At 48.5% G+C, this 17,744-nt stretch overlaps 1 protein-coding gene across 31 annotated transcripts in view; it reads left to right on the top strand.

Moving 5' to 3' along the window:
• Positions 1-17,744, top strand: part of LOC118372694 (brain-specific angiogenesis inhibitor 1-associated protein 2-like) — a 163,095-nt gene that overhangs the window by 23,656 nt on the left and 121,695 nt on the right. For all 31 annotated transcript variants that reach the window (XR_008137182.1, XR_008137178.1, XR_008137181.1 and 28 more), the window contains exon 2: positions 3,851-3,937. Coding sequence is in view for 8 of the 31 variants with exons in the window: in XM_052519775.1 (XP_052375735.1) it covers positions 3,851-3,937 (87 nt within the window). In the remaining 23 variants the exon portion in view is untranslated. The remainder of the gene's footprint in view (positions 1-3,850; positions 3,938-17,744) is intronic.

The raw sequence follows: 17,744 nt of genomic DNA, 5'->3' as shown, positions 1-17,744 counted from the left end.
TACTGTAGCATCGTCCTCTCTCTCCACATGAGACACACCATTACTACTGTAGCATCGTCCTCTCTCTCCACATGAGACACACCATTACTACTGTAGCATCGTCCTCTCTCTCCACATGAGACACACCATTACTACTGTAGCATCGTCTCTCTCTCCACATGAGACACACCATTACTACTGTAGCATCATCTTCTCTCTCCACATGAGACACACCATTACTCTCTATAGCATCATCTTCTCTCTCCACATGAGACACACCATTACTCTCTATAGCATCATCTTCTCTCCACATGAGACACACCATTACTCTCTATAGCATCGTCTTCTCTCTCCACATGAGACACACCATTACTCTCTATAGCATCTTCTCTCTCCACATGAGACACACCATTACTCTCTATAGCATCGTCTTCTCTCTCCACATGAGACACACCATTACTCTCTATAGCATCATCTTCTCTCTCCACATGAGACACACCATTACTCTCTATAGCATCATCTTCTCTCTCCACATGAGACACACCATTACTCTCTATAGCATCATCTTCTCTCTCCACATGAGACACACCATTACTCTCTATAGCATCATCTTCTCTCTCCACATGAGACACACCATTACTCTCTATAGCATCATCTTCTCTCTCCACATGAGACACACCATTACTCTCTATAGCATCGTCTTCTCTCTCCACATGAGACACACCATTACTCTCTATAGCATCATCTTCTCTCTCCACATGAGACACACCATTACTCTCTATAGCATCGTCTTCTCTCTCCACATGAGACACACCATTACTCTCTATAGCATCGTCTTCTCTCTCCACATGAGACACACCATTACTCTCTATAGCATCATCTTCTCTCTCCACATGAGACACACCATTACTCTCTATAGCATCGTCTTCTCTCTCCACATGAGACACACCATTACTCTCTATAGCATCGTCTTCTCTCTCCACATGAGACACACCATTACTCTCTATAGCATCGTCTTCTCTCTCCACATGAGACACACCATTACTCTCTATAGCATCATCTTCTCTCTCCACATGAGACACACCATTACTTTCTATAGCATCATCTTCTCTCTCCACATGAGACACACCATTACTTTCTATAGCATCATCTTCTCTCTCCACATGAGACACACCATTACTCTCTATAGCATCATCTTCTCTCTCCACATGAGACACACCATTACTCTCTATAGCATCGTCTTCTCTCTCCACATGAGACACACCATTACTCTCTATAGCATCATCTTCTCTCCACATGAGACACACCATTACTCTCTATAGCATCGTCTTCTCTCTCCACATGAGACACACCATTACTCTCTATAGCATCGTCTTCTCTCTCCACATGAGACACACCATTACTCTCTATAGCATCGTCTTCTCTCTCCACATGAGACACACCATTACTCTCTATAGCATCGTCTTCTCTCTCCACATGAGACACACCATTACTCTCTATAGCATCGTCTTCTCTCTCCACATGAGACACACCATTACTCTCTATAGCATCGTCTTCTCTCTCCACATGAGACACACCATTACTCTCTATAGCATCGTCTTCTCTCTCCACATGAGACACACCATTACTCTCTATAGCATCGTCTTCTCTCCACATGAGACACACCATTACTCTCTATAGCATCGTCTTCTCTCTCCACATGAGACACACCATTACTCTCTATAGCATCATCTTCTCTCTCCACATGAGACACACCATTACTCTCTATAGCATCGTCTTCTCTCTCCACATGAGACACACCATTACTACTGTTGCATCGTCCTCTCTCTCCACATGAGACACACCATTACTACTGTTGCATCATCTTCTCTCTCCACATGAGACACACCATTCCTCTCTATAGCATCATCTTCTCTCTCCACATGAGACACACCATTACTCTCTATAGCATCATCTTCTCTCTCCACATGAGACACACCATTACTCTCTATAGCATCGTCTTCTCTCTCCACATGAGACACACCATTACTCTCTATAGCATCTTCTCTCTCCACATGAGACACACCATTACTCTCTATAGCATCGTCTTCTCTCTCCACATGAGACACACCATTACTCTCTATAGCATCGTCTTCTCTCTCCACATGAGACACACCATTACTCTCTATAGCATCATCTTCTCTCTCCACATGAGACACACCATTACTCTCTATAGCATCATCTTCTCTCTCCACATGAGACACACCATTACTCTCTATAGCATCATCTCTCTCTCCACATGAGACACACCATTACTCTCTATAGCATCATCTTCTCTCTCCACATGAGACACACCATTACTCTCTATAGCATCGTCTTCTCTCTCCACATGAGACACACCATTACTCTCTATAGCATCATCTTCTCTCTCCACATGAGACACACCATTACTCTCTATAGCATCGTCTTCTCTCTCCACATGAGACACACCATTACTCTCTATAGCATCGTCTTCTCTCTCCACATGAGACACACCATTACTCTCTATAGCATCGTCTTCTCTCTCCACATGAGACACACCATTACTCTCTATAGCATCATCTTCTCTCTCCACATGAGACACACCATTACTCTCTATAGCATCGTCCTCTCTCTCCACATGAGACACACCATTACTCTCTATAGCATCATCTTCTCTCTCCACATGAGACACACCATTACTCTCTATAGCATCGTCTTCTCTCTCCACATGAGACACACCATTACTCTCTATAGCATCGTCTTCTCTCTCCACATGAGACACACCATTACTCTCTATAGCATCGTCTTCTCTCTCCACATGAGACACACCATTACTCTCTATAGCATCATCTTCTCTCTCCACATGAGACACACCATTACTCTCTATAGCATCGTCTTCTCTCTCCACATGAGACACACCATTACTCTCTATAGCATCGTCTTCTCTCTCCACATGAGACACACCATTACTCTCTATAGCATCGTCTTCTCTCTCCACATGAGACACACCATTACTCTCTATAGCATCGTCTTCTCTCTCCACATGAGACACACCATTACTCTCTATAGCATCATCTTCTCTCTCCACATGAGACACACCATTACTCTCTATAGCATCGTCTTCTCTCTCCGCATGAGACACACCATTACTCTCTATAGCATCGTCTTCTCTCTCCGCATGAGACACACCATTACTCTCTATAGCATCATCTTCTCTCTCCGCATGAGACACACCATTACTCTCTATAGCATCATCTTCTCTCTCCACATGAGACACACCATTACTCTCTATAGCATCATCTTTCTCTCCACATGAGACACACCATTACTCTCTATAGCATCATCTTCTCTCTCCACATGAGACACACCATTACTCTCTATAGCATCATCTTCTCTCTCCACATGAGACACACCATTACTCTCTATAGCATCGTCTTCTCTCTCCACATGAGACACACCATTACTCTCTATAGCATCGTCTTTCTCTCCACATGAGACACACCATTACTCTCTATAGCATCGTCTTCTCTCTCCACATGAGACACACCATTACTCTCTATAGCATCGTCTTCTCTCTCCACATGAGACACACCATTACTCTCTATAGCATCATCTTCTCTCTCCACATGAGACACACCATTACTCTCTATAGCATCGTCTTCTCTCTCCACATGAGACACACCATTACTCTCTATAGCATCATCTTCTCTCTCCACATGAGACACACCATTACTCTCTATAGCATCGTCTTCTCTCTCGACGTGAGGATGTGTGCGAACACTTCTGTGTGTGCGTCTTTATAGGCCACGGAGTTGCCCTCTACCTCTCTACCTCTGACCCTGATCTCATGCTGTTCTTCCTCTGTCCCCAGATGTGACGTTTGCTGCTAAGGGCTACTTTGATGCCCTGGTGAGGATGGGAGAGCTAGCCAGTGAGAGCCAGGGATCCAAGGACATGGGTGAGTAGTAGCCAATCAGCTGTCAGGATGTTGTGTCCCGCCCGTCCCTGGACCTAAGGGGTATTCAGTGCTGGCCAATGCTTTTCTTAGTGTTTGTACTGTAAGTCCGTTTGTCCGTGTCTATCAGCTGCTACATATCTCTTTCCCTTCTCTGGACCTAAAGGGGGCGGTTAACTGGGCTCTCCTGCTGGCCAACACACACACAGTCACTTCCTGTGTTTGTGTCACAGTAATGTCAGGTCTGTAGAGAGATGACCCAGTCTTTGTTTTCCACGCAGGCAGCATTGTGGGGTCACTCCGGCACTCTAAAAAGAAAAGCTTCCTGGAAGATCCTTTAGGGGTTCTTCAAATTGAACTGTGGGGGAACCTCTCAGTTCTTCAAAGAACCCCCTTAATGGTTCCTCAAAGAACCCCCTTAATGGTTCCTCAAATAACCTTTTTTTGGGTTAATTTGTTTTTTACCCACCACTCTTATTATTATTAATATTGTCAATATGCATAACAATAACAAAATATTTGAGTGTTTTATGATTTTAGTGTAAAAGCAGAATTCAAAAATGTAAATATGAGGTAAACTCCCAGCAGAGCTCCAAGTTCAATCAGTTTATCCTCTGGCATGTTAATGTGTTGATGTCCTTCGTCTCCACAGCCAGAATGATTTGTCAGTGCATGATGATGGAACAGGTTTCCAGTTCTATTCATCAGCGATGTAGGGATGTAGGGATGTAGGGAGGGTGAAGTCTGTGAAAACAAAAATATGAATTATACAGATGAGTAACAAAACGTGCACATGACCGTATTCAAACCTTGTTATTTGTGGTAAATGAAAACATTGTTCACTTCTGACTGGTTTTCATACACACATCTTGTCCGTAACGTAGAGACCTCTGGGATCTTCGTTGAAGAGGTCAGAGAGGAGGTAGAGGACTGCTGCTAGAAGGTTTTAGAGAAACCATTCATACCAATGTAATGATAATGTAATGCAGATCACATGTAGGTTATGTGACAAACCAATACCATTTGTACATACCTTTGTGTGCCTTCTCGTCAGTACTCCTACAGACACATCAGTGGGTCGTTCAGTCATCTGCACCTGTAGCCTTCAACACATTCTTCTTTCTTCGTTGATTAACATCCTTTGAAATTGGTCCATTTTCTGATTATAAAGAATTTTAAAAGGGAGAAAGTGACCAACACAGGGAGAAAGTACCCGACCAACACAGGGAGACTGTACCCGACCAACACAGGGAGAAAGTACCCGACCAACACAGGGAGAAAGTACCCGACCAACACAGGGAGACTGTACCTGACCAACACAGGGAGAAAGTACCCGACCAACACAGGGAGAAAGTACCCGACCAACACAGGGAGACTGTACCCGACCAACACAGGGAGACTGTACCCGACCAACGCAGGGAGAAAGTACCCGACCAACGCAGGGAGAAAGTACCCGACCAACACAGGGAGAAAGTACCCGACCAACACAGGGAGACTGTACCCGACCAACGCAGGGAGAAAGTACCCGACCAACGCAGGGAGAAAGTACCCGACCAACACAGGGAGAAAGTACCCGACCGACGCAGGGAGAAAGTACCCGACCGACGCAGGGAGAAAGTACCCGACCGACGCAGGGAGAAAGTACCCGACCGACGCAGGGAGAAAGTACCCGACCGACGCAGGGAGAAAGTACCCGACCGACGCAGGGAGAAAGTACCCGACCGACGCAGGGAGAAAGTACCCGACCCGACGCAGGGAGAAAGTACCCGACCGACGCAGGGAGAAAGTACCCGACCGACGCAGGGAGAAAGTACCCGACCGACGCAGGGAGAAAGTACCCGACCGACGCAGGGAGAAAGTACCCGACCGACGCAGGGAGAAAGTACCCGACCGACGCAGGGAGAAAGTACCCGACCGACGCAGGGAGAAAGTACCCGACCGACGCAGGGAGAAAGTACCCGACCGACGCAGGGAGAAAGTACCCGACCGACGCAGGGAGAAAGTACCCGACCGACGCAGGGAGAAAGTACCCGACCGACGCAGGGAGAAAGTACCCGACCGACGCAGGGAGAAAGTACCCGACCGACGCAGGGAGAAAGTACCCGACCGACGCAGGGAGAAAGTACCCGACCGACGCAGGGAGAAAGTACCCGACCGACGCAGGGAGAAAGTACCCGACCGACGCAGGGAGAAAGTACCCGACCGACGCAGGGAGAAAGTACCCGACCGACGCAGGGATAAAGTGCCCGACCGACGCAGGGATAAAGTGCCCGACCGACGCAGGGATAAAGTGCCCGACCGACGCGAGGATAAAGTGCCCGACCAACACGGGGAGAAAGTACCGACCAACACGGGGAGACAGTACCCGACCAACACGGGGAGACAGTACCCGACCAACACGGGGAGACAGTACCCGACCAACACGGGGAGACAGTACCCGACCAACACAGGGAGAAAGTACCGACCAACACAGCCATTTGACAAATATGAAATGATAGATGATATCATCATAAAATATTATCAATTTAGATCAGAGCTGGAGGTCGACCGATTTATGATTTTTCAGCAGATACTGATTATTGGAGGACCAAAAAAAGCCAATACCGATGAATCAGGCGTTTTATTAATTTATTATTGATATATATTTTTGTAATAATGACAATTACAACAATACTGAGTGAACACTTTTATTTTAACTTAATATAATAGATAAAAATCCATTTTGTCTCAAATAAATAATGAAAAATGTTCAATTTGGTTTAAATAATCTAAAAACACAGTGTTGGAGAAGAAAGTAAAAGTGCAATATGTGCCATGTAAGAAAGCTTACGTTCCTTGCTCAGAACATATGAAAGCCGGTGGTTCCTTTTAACATGAGTCTTCAATATTCCCAGGTAAGAAGGTTTAGGTTGTAGTTATTATAGGAATTATAGGACTATTTCTCTCTATACCATTTGTATTTCATATACCTTTGACTATTGGATGTTCTTATAGGCACTTCAGTATTGCCAGCCTAATCTCGGGAGTTGATAGGCTTGAAGTCATAAACAGCTCAATGCTTGAAGCACAGCGAAGAGCTGCTGGCAAACACAGTAAAGTGCTGTTTGAATGAATGATTACAAGCCTGCTGCTGCCTACCGCCGCTCAGTCAGACTCTATCAAATATCAAATCATAGATTTTATTATAATAAAGACACAGATTTAGCATTTGGTCATTAATATGGTCAAAACCGGAAACTATCATTTCGAAAAACAAATGTTTATTCTTTCAATGAAATACGGAACCGTTCTGTATTTTATCTAATGGGCGGCATCCATCAGTCTAAATATTACTGTTACATTGCACAATCTTCAATGTTATGTCATAATTATGTACAATTCTGGCAAATTAATTACGCTCTTTGTTAGGAAGAAACACAGTTCGCAACGAGCCAGGCGGCCCAAAATGTTGCATATACCCGAACTCTGCGTGCACTGAACACAAGAGAAGTGACACAATTTCCTGAGTTTAATATTGCCTGCTGACATGCATTTCTTGTAACTAAATATGCAGGTCTAAAATATATACTTGTGTTGATTTTAAGACAGTCATTGATGTTAATGGTTAGGTACATTGGTTTAATGGCCGTTATTTTTTCGAGAATGCGCACCCGTTTGGCGAAGTAGGCTGTGATTCGATGATAAATTACCAGGCACCGCACCGATTATATGCAACGCAGGACAAGCTAGATAAACTAGTAATATCATCAACCATGTATAGTTAACTAGTGATTACGTGAAGATTGTTTTTTTATAAGATACGTTTAATGCTAGCTAGCAACTTACCTTGGCTCCTTGCTGCACTCGCGTAACAGGTGGTCAGCCTGCCACGCAGTCTCCTCGTGGAGTGCAATGTAATCGGCTTCCAAAATTCAGATTACTGATTGTTATGAACTTGAAATCGACCCTAATTAATCGCCCATTCAGATGAATCGGTCGACCTCTAATACAAGCAGAAACCCTTAGGATGTCACTTTTGACCAGGGCCCTATGGGTAATGAGGTGCCATTTTCAACTCGCACCTTGTCAACGTGGAGAAGACCGATGTATGATGAGGATAGAGCAGGAGAGAGAAAGAGGAGACCGATGTATGATGAGGATAGAGAAGGAGAGAGAAAGAGGAGACCGATGTATGATGAGGATAGAGAAGGAGAGAGAAAGAGGAGACCGATGTATGATGAGGATAGAGCAGGAGAGAGAAAGAGGAGACCGATGTATGATGAGGATAGAGAAGGAGAGAGAAAGAGGAGACCGATGTATGATGAGGATAGAGCAGGAGAGAGAAAGAGGAGACCGATGTATGATGAGGATAGAGAAGGAGAGAGAAAGAGGAGACCGATGTATGATGAGGATAGAGCAGGAGAGAGAAAGAGGAGACCGATGTATGATGAGGATAGAGAAGGAGAGAGAAAGAGGAGACTGATGTATGATGAGGATAGAGCAGGAGAGAGAAAGAGGAGACCGATGTATGATGAGGATAGAGAAGGAGAGAGAAAGAGGAGACCGATGTATGATGAGGATAGAGAAGGAGAGAGAAAGAGGAGACTGATGTATGATGAGGATAGAGCAGGAGAGAGAAAGAGGAGACCGATGTATGATGAGGATAGAGAAGGAGAGAGGAAGAGGAGACCGATGTATGATGAGGATAGAGAAGGAGAGAGAAAGAGGAGACCGATGTATGATGAGGATAGAGAAGGAGAGAGGAAGAGGAGACCGATGTATGATGAGGATAGAGAAGGAGAGAGAAAGAGGAGACCGATGTATGATGAGGATAGAGAAGGATAGAGAAAGAGGAGACCGATGTATGATGAGGATAGAGAAGGATAGAGAAAGAGGAGACCGATGTATGATGAGGATAGAGAAGGATAGAGAAAGAGGAGACCGATGTATGATGAGGATAGAGAAGGATAGAGAAAGAGGAGGCCGATGTATGATGAGGATAGAGAAGGAGAGAGAAAGAGGAGACCGATGTATGATGAGGATAGAGAAGGAGAGAGAAAGAGTAGACCGATGTATGATGAGGATAGAGAAAGAGGAGACCGATGTATGATGAGGATAGAGAAGGAGAGAGAAAGAGGAGACCGATGTATGATGAGGATAGAGAAGGAGAGAGAAAGAGGAGACCGATGTATGATGAGGATAGAGAAGGAGAGAGAAAGAGGAGACCGATGTATGATGAGGATAGAGAAGGAGAGAGAAAGAGGAGACCGATGTATGATGAGGATAGAGAAGGAGAGAGAAAGAGGAGACCGATGTATGATGAGGATAGAGAAAGAGGAGACCGATGTATGATGAGGATAGAGAAGGAGAGAGAAAGAGGAGACCGATGTATGATGAGGATAGAGAAGGAGAGAGAAAGAGGAGACTGATGTATGATGAGGATAGAGAAGGATAGAGAAAGAGGAGACCGATGTATGATGAGGATAGAGCAGGAGAGAGGAAGAGGAGACCGATGTATGATGAGGATAGAGAAGGAGAGAGAAAGAGGAGACCGATGTATGATGAGGATAGAGAAGGAGAGAGAAAGAGGAGACCGATGTATGATGAGGATAGAGAAGGAGAGAGAAAAAGGAGACCGATGTATGAGGATAGAGAAGGAGAGAGAAAGAGGAGACCGATGTATGATGATAGAGAAGGAGAGAGAAAGAGGAGACCGATGTATGATGATAGAGAAGGAGAGAGAAAGAGGAGACCGATGTATGATGAGGATAGAGAAGGAGAGAGAGAGCGAAAGGCGACGTCCTCTGCAAATTAGATTTCAAAAAGTCATTTCATTTTGTGACAGACAGCAGCTTGGTGGATTTGATTCAGTTCCACTTAAAAGTGGATTGGTTTCAGCTCAGAGGGGGTGTGTGTGTGGGTGTGTGTGTGTGTGTGTGTGGGTGTGTGTGTGTGTGTCCTTCCTTGTGTCCTGGTCCATTTATAAAGGTCTACAGATCCACAAGTTGACAGGAGCTGCTGCCCTCGGATACAATAGTTGCCGTGGCAACAGCTGGCGGTCCCGATGTTTTATCTCCACTCTGGGGACATCAGTCTCTGTGAAGACATCAGTGTCTGTGATAGGATTCTCCTCTCCTTGAACAACAAGCGGTTTATTCTGACAGGTTTTCATGGCTCTGTTCTGTAGGGTGTTCTGTAGTAGGACAGCTGTGGGGTGTTCTGTAGTAGGACAGCTGTGGGGTGTTCTGTAGTAGGACAGCTGTGGGGTGTTCTGTAGTAGGACAGCTGTGGGGTGTTCTGTAGTAGGACAGCTGTGGGGTGTTCTGTAGTAGGACAGCTGTGGGGTGTTCTGTAGTAGGGCAGCTGGGGGGTGTTCTGTAGTAGGACAGCTGGGGAGGGGGGTGTTCTGTAGTAGGACAGCTGGTGGGGGGGGTGTTCTGTAGTAGGACAGCTGTGGGGTGTTCTCTAGTAGGACAGCTATGGGGTGTTCTGTAGTAGGACAGCTGTGGGGTGTTCTGTAGTAGGGCAGCTGGGGGTGTTCTGTAGTAGGACAGCTGGGGAGGGGGTGTTCTGTAGTAGGACAGCTGGGGGGTGTTCTGTAGTAGGACAGCTGGGGGGTGTTCTGTAGTAGGACAGCTGGGGGGTGTTCTGTAGTAGGACAGCTGGGGGGTGTTCTGTAGTAGGACAGCTGGGGGGTGTTCTGTAGTAGGACAGCTGGGGGTGTTCTGTAGTAGGACAGCTGGGGGGTGTTCTGTAGTAGGACAGCTGGGGGGTGTTCTGTAGTAGGACAGCTGGGGGGTGTTCTGTAGTAGGACAGCTGGGGGTGTTCTGTAGTAGGACAGCTGGGGGTGTTCTGTAGTAGGACAGCTGGGGGGTGTTCTGTAGTAGGACAGCTGGGGGTGTTCTGTAGTAGGACAGCTGGGGGCGGGGGTGTTCTGTAGTAGGACAGCTGGGGGGTGTTCTGTAGTAGGACAGCTGGGGGGTGTTCTGTAGTAGGACAGCTGGGGGGTGTTCTGTAGTAGGACAGCTGGGGGGTGTTCTGTAGTAGGACAGCTGGGGGGTTGTGTTGTGTTAGTAGGACAGCTGGGGGTTGTGTTGTGTTAGTAGGACAGCAGGGGGTGTTCTGTAGTAGGACAGCTGGGGGGGGTGTTCTGTAGTAGGACAGCTGGGGGGGTGTTCTGTAGTAGGACAGCTGGGGGGTGTTCTGTAGTAGGACAGCTGGGGGGTGTTCTGTAGTAGGACAGCTGGGGGGTGTTCTGTAGTAGGACAGCTGGGGGGTGTTCTGTAGTAGGACAGCTGGGGGGGGTTCTGTAGTAGGACAGCTGGGGGGTGTTCTGTAGTAGGACAGCTGGGGGGATGTTCTGTAGTAGGACAGCTGGGGGGGGATTTAATGTAGTAGGACAGCTGAGGGGAGGGGGTGTTCTGTAGTAGGACAGCTGAGGGGAGGGGGTGTTCTGTAGTAGGACAGCTGGGGGCGGGGGGTGTTATGTTGTAGGACAGCTGGGGGGGGTGTTATGTTGTAGGACAGCTGGGGGGGGTGTTCTGTAGTAGGACAGCTGGGGGGGGTGTTCTGTAGTAGGACAGCTGGGGGGTGTTCTGTAGTAGGACAGCTTTGGGGTGTTCTGTAGTAGGACAGCTGTAGGGTGTTCTGTAGTAGGACAGCTGGGGGGTGTTCTGTAGTAGGACAGCTGTAGGGTGTTCTGTAGTAGGACAGCTGGGGGGTGTTCTGTAGTAGGACAGCTGGGGGGGGTGTTCTGTAGTAGGACAGCTGGGGGGGGTGTTCTGTAGTAGGACAGCTGGGGGGTGTTCTGTAGTAGGACAGCTGTGGGGTGTTCTGTAGTAGGACAGCTGGGGGGTGTTCTGTAGTAGGACAGCTGTGGGGTGTTCTGTAGTAGGACAGCTGTGAGGTGTTCTGTAGTAGGACAGCTGTGGGGTGTTCTGTAGTAGGACAGCTGGGGGGTGTTCTGTAGTAGGACAGCTGGGGGGTGTTCTGTAGTAGGACAGCTGTGGGGTGTTCTGTAGTAGGACAGCTGGGGGTTCTGTAGTAGGACAGCTGTGGGGTGTTCTGTAGTAGGACAGCTGGGGGGGTTCTGTAGTAGGACAGTTGGGGGGTTCTGTAGTAGGACAGCTGTGAGGTGTTCTGTAGTAGGACAGCTGTGGGGTGTTCTGTAGTAGGACAGCTGGGGGGTTCTGTAGTAGGACAGCTGTGGGGTGTTCTGTAGTAGGACAGCTGGGGGGTTCTGTAGTAGGACAGCTGTGGGGTGTTCTGTAGTAGGACAGCTGGGGGGTGTTCTGTAGTAGGACAGCTGGGGGGTGTTCTGTAGTAGGACAGCTGGGGGGTGTTCTGTAGTAGGACAGCTGGGGGGTGTTCTGTAGTAGGACAGCTGGGGGGTGTTCTGTAGTAGGACAGCTGGGGGGTGTTCTGTAGTAGGACAGCTGTGGGGTGTTCTGTAGTAGGACAGCTGTGGGGTGTTCTGTAGTAGGACAGCTGTGGGGTGTTCTGTAGTAGGACAGCTGGGGGGTGTTCTGTAGTAGGACAGCTGTGGGGTGTTCTGTAGTAGGACAGCTGTGGGGTGTTCTGTAGTAGGACAGCTGGGGGGTTCTGTAGTAGGACAGCTGTGGGGTGTTCTGTAGTAGGACAGCTGGGGGGTTCTGTAGTAGGACAGTTGGGGGGTTCTGTAGTAGGACAGCTGTGAGGTGTTCTGTAGTAGGACAGCTGTGGGGTGTTCTGTAGTAGGACAGCTGGGGGGGGGGGTTCTGTAGTAGGACAGCTGTGGGGTGTTCTGTAGTAGGACAGCTGGGGGGGTTCTGTAGTAGGACAGCTGTGGGGTGTTCTGTAGTAGGACAGCTGTAGTGTGTTCTGTAGTAGGACAGCTGGGGTAGGGTGTTCTGTAGTAGGACAGCTGTAGGGTGTTCTGTAGTAGGACAGCTGGGGGGTGTTCTGTAGTAGGACAGCTGTAGGGTGTTCTGTAGTAGGACAGCTGGGGGGTGTTCTGTAGTAGGACAGCTGTAGGGTGTTCTGTAGTAGGACAGCTGTGGGGTGTTCTGTAGTAGGACAGCTGGGGGGTGTTCTGTAGTAGGACAGCTGTGGGGTGTTCTGTAGTAGGACAGCTGTGGGGTGTTCTGTAGTAGGACAGCTGTGGGGTGTTCTGTAGTAGGACAGCTGTGAGGTGTTCTGTAGTGGGACAGCTGTGGGGTGTTCTGTAGTAGGACAGCTGGGGGGTGTTCTGTAGTAGGACAGCTGTAGGGTGTTCTGTAGTAGGACAGCTGTAGGGTGTTCTGTAGTAGGACAGCTGGGGGTGTTCTGTAGTAGGACAGCTGTAGGGTGTTCTGTAGTAGGACAGCTGTAGGGTGTTCTGTAGTAGGACAGCTGGGGGGTGTTCTGTAGTAGGACAGCTGTAGGGTGTTCTGTAGTAGGACAGCTGGGGGGTGTTCTGTAGTAGGACAGCTGTAGGGTGTTCTGTAGTAGGACAGCTGTGGGGTGTTCTGTAGTAGGACAGCTGGGGGTGTTCTGTAGTAGGACAGCTGGGGGTGTTCTGTAGTAGGACAGCTGGGGGTGTTCTGTAGTAGGACAGCTGGGGGGTGTTCTGTAGTAGGACAGCTGTGGGGTGTTCTGTAGTAGGACAGCTGGGGGGTTCTGTAGTAGGACAGTTGTGGGGTGTTCTGTAGTAGGACAGCTGTGAGGTGTTCTGTAGTAGGACAGCTGGGGGGGGTGTTATGTTGTAGGACAGCTGGGGGGTGTTCTGTAGTAGGACAGCTGGGGGGTGTTCTGTAGTAGGACAGCTGGGGGGTGTTCTGTAGTAGGACAGCTTTGGGGTGTTCTGTAGTAGGACAGCTGTAGGGTGTTCTGTAGTAGGACAGCTGGGGGGTGTTCTGTAGTAGGACAGCTGTAGGGTGTTCTGTAGTAGGACAGCTGGGGGTGTTCTGTAGTAGGACAGCTGGGGGGTGTTCTGTAGTAGGACAGCTGTAGGGTGTTCTGTAGTAGGACAGCTGTAGGGTGTTCTGTAGTAGGACAGCTGTGGGGTGTTCTGTAGTAGGACAGCTGTGGGGTGTTCTGTAGTAGGACAGCTGTGGGGTGTTCTGTAGTAGGACAGCTGTGGGGTGTTCTGTAGTAGGACAGCTGTGAGGTGTTCTGTAGTAGGACAGCTGTGGGGGGTGTTCTGTAGTAGGACAGCTGGGGGGGTGTTCTGTAGTAGGACAGCTGGGGGGTGTTCTGTAGTAGGACAGCTGTGGGGTGTTCTGTAGTAGGACAGCTGGGGGGTTCTGTAGTAGGACAGCTGTGGGGCGTTCTGTAGTAGGACAGCTGGGGGGTTCTGTAGTAGGACAGTTGGGGGGTTCTGTAGTAGGACAGCTGTGAGGTGTTCTGTAGTAGGACAGCTGTGGGGTGTTCCGTAGTAGGACAGCTGGGGGGTTCTGTAGTAGGACAGCTGTGGGGTGTTCTGTAGTAGGACAGCTGGGGGGTTCTGTAGTAGGACAGCTGTGGGGTGTTCTGTAGTAGGACAGCTGTGGGGTGTTCTGTAGTAGGACAGCTGTAGGGTGTTCTGTAGTAGGACAGCTGGGGGTGTTCTGTAGTAGGACAGCTGTAGGGTGTTCTGTAGTAGGACAGCTGGGGGGGGTGTTCTGTAGTAGGACAGCTGTAGGGTGTTCTGTAGTAGGACAGCTGTGGGGTGTTCTGTAGTAGGACAGCTGGGGGTGTTCTGTAGAAGCCAGGCGTGGGGTGTTCTGTAGTAGGACAGCTGTGGGGTGTTCTGTAGTAGGACAGCTGTGAGGTGTTCTGTAGTGGGACAGCTGTGGGGTGTTCTGTAGTAGGACAGCTGGGGGGTGTTCTGTAGTAGGACAGCTGTGGGGTGTTCTGTAGTAGGACAGCTGGGGGGTTCTGTAGTAGGACAGCTGTGGGGTGTTCTGTAGTAGGACAGCTGGGGGGTTCTGTAGTAGGACAGTTGTGGGGTGTTCTGTAGTAGGACAGCTGTGAGGTGTTCTGTAGTAGGACAGCTGTGGGGTGTTCTGTAGTAGGACAGCTGGGGGGGGGGTGTTCTGTAAGGTGTAGTACAGCGTAGTTTGGGCTTCCCTGAGCTAATCAGTCAGCCAGAGGGAAAGACATGGAAGTGATGTGTGGATGTTTTATTCAGTAAAAGGGCTTTTCATTTGACATTTACACGTTAGCCATTTAGCAGACGCTCTTATCCAGAGAGACGTACAGTTAGTTAATCATCAGAAGAGGGCTAGGTGAGACAACCATATCATATCTGTCATAGTAAGTACATTTTTCCTCAGTAGCTATCAGTACAGTCAGCTCCAGTGGGGGAAAGTGGGAGTGTTAGTTCATGAAAGGTATGTTTTTGTGGGGGAGGGGGTGCTGTGGGATTATCCACACCACACACAGCCCTGAGAGGTTGCCCATTGATTTCAACATGTTAACAGACCATATATCATTTACCCAGCTCAGACCCTCTACAGGAACACGATGTCCCAAAGAGGTGTGTCTGTCTCCAGGATAGCTATGTGTGTGAAACCGATCCCCCTCTTCTCCATAGGTTTTCTCAACAGATTAAACTGTGTTTGAAATGATTCATTCCTCTCTCTGTGTGTGTGTCAAATCAAAGTGTGAATAATTCCAATACATCAACATGTTTTTGATAATAACACTACGAAACTGTTCCAATTTCTACTCTTCCATACTACGTGGAGACCACACCCACTTTCCCCTGTATTTGTAGCTCCCTCTCTAGGTAGACCACATCCACTTTCCCCTGTAGTTGTAGCTCCCTCTCTAGGTAGACCACACCCACTTTCCCTGTAGTTGTTGCTCCCTCTCTAGGTAGACCACACCCACTTCTCTTGTAGTTGTATCTCTCCTCACTCTCTAGGTAGACCACACCCACTTTCTCCTGTAGTTGTAGCTCTCTCTAGGTAGACCACACCCACTTTCCCCCGTAGCTGTAGCTCTCTCTAGGTAGGCCACACCCACTTTCGCCTGTAGTTGTAGCTCCCTCTCTAGGTAGACCACACCCACTTTCTCCTGTAGTTGTACCTCTCCCTCTCTCTGGGTAGACCACACCCACTTCTCTTGTAGTTGTATCTCTCTTCACTCTCTAGGTAGACCACACCCACTTTCTCCTGTAGTTGTAGCTCTCTCTAGGTAGACCACACCCACTTTCCCCTGTAGTTGTAGCTCTCTCTAGGTAGACCACACCCACTTTCCCCCGTAGCTGTAGCTCTCTCTAGGTAGACCACACCCACTTTCCCCCGTAGGTGTAGCTCTCTCTAGGTAGGCCACACCCACTTTCACCTGTAGTTGTAGCTCTCTCTCTAGGTAAACCACACCCACTTTCCCCCGTAGGTGTAGCTCTCTCTGGGTAGGCCACACCCACTTTCCCCTGTAGTTGTAGCTCCCTCTCTAGGTAGACCACACCCACTTTCTCCTGTAGTTTTAGCTCTCTCTCCAGGTAGACCACACCCACTTTCCCCTGTAGTTGTAGCTCTCTCTCTCTCTAGGTAGACCACACCCACTTTCTCCTGTAGTTGTAGCTCTCTCTAGGTAGACCACACCCACTTTCTGTAGTTGTAGCTCTCTGTCTAGGTAGACCACACCCACTTTCTGTGGTTGTAGCTCTCTGTCTAGGTAGACCACACCCACTTTCTGTAGTTGTAGCTCTCTGTCTAGGTAGACCACACCCACTTTCTCCTGTAGTTGTAGCTCCCTCTCTAGGTAGACCACACCCACTTTCTCCTGTAGTTTTAGCTCTCTCTCCAGGTAGACCACACCCACTTTCTCCTGTAGTTGTAGCTCTCTCTCTAGGTAGACCACACCCACTTTCTGTGGTTGTAGCTCTCTCTCTAGGTAGACCACACCCACTTTCCCCTGTAGTTGTAGCTCTCTCTCTCTCTCTAGGTAGACCACACCCACTTTCTCCTGTAGTTGTAGCTCTCTGTCTAGGTAGACCACACCCACTTTCTGTAGTTGTAGCTCTCTGTCTAGGTAGACCACACCCACTTTCTGTAGTTGTAGCTCTCTGTCTAGGTAGACCACACCCACTTTCCCCCTGTAGTTGTAGCTCTCTCTCTAGGTAGACCACACCCACTTTCTCCTGTAGTTGTAGCTCTCTGTCTAGGTAGACCACACCCACTTTCCCCTGTAGTTGTAGCTCTCTCTCTAGGTAGACCACACCCACTTTCTCCTGTAGTTGTAGCTCTCTGTCTAGGTAGACCACACCCACTTTCTCCTGTAGTTGTAGCTCCCTCTCTAGGTAGACCACACCCACTTTCTCCTGTAGTTTTAGCTCTCTCTCCAGGTAGACCACACCCACTTTCCCCTGTAGTTGTAGCTCTCTCTCTCTCTCTAGGTAGACCACACCCACTTTCTCCTGTAGTTGTAGCTCTCTGTCTAGGTAGACCACACCCACTTTCTCCTGTAGTTGTAGCTCCCTCTCTAGGTAGACCACACCCACTTTCTCCTGTAGTTTTAGCTCTCTCTCCAGGTAGACCACACCCACTTTCTCCTGTAGTTGTAGCTCTCTCTCTAGGTAGACCACACCCACTTTCTGTAGTTGTAGATCTCTGTCTAGGTAGACCACACCCACTTTCCCCCTGTAGTTGTAGCTCTCTCTCTCTCTCTAGGTAGACCACACCCACTTTCCCCTGTAGTTGTAGCTCTCTCTCTAGGTAGACCACACCCACTTTCTGTGGTTGTAGCTCTCTGTCTAGGTAGACCACACCCACTTTCCCCTGTAGTTGTAGCTCTCTCTCTCTCTAGGTAGACCACACCCACTTTCTCCTGTAGTTGTAGCTCTGTCTAGGTAGACCACACCCACTTTCTCCTGTAGTTGTAGCT

This window comes from Oncorhynchus keta, chromosome 5 (genome assembly GCF_023373465.1).
Source record: "Oncorhynchus keta strain PuntledgeMale-10-30-2019 chromosome 5, Oket_V2, whole genome shotgun sequence".
Lineage (NCBI taxonomy): Eukaryota > Metazoa > Chordata > Actinopteri > Salmoniformes > Salmonidae > Oncorhynchus > Oncorhynchus keta.
The sequence above is the reverse complement of the archived record's forward strand: the minus strand, read 5'-3'. Positions and strand labels throughout refer to the sequence as shown.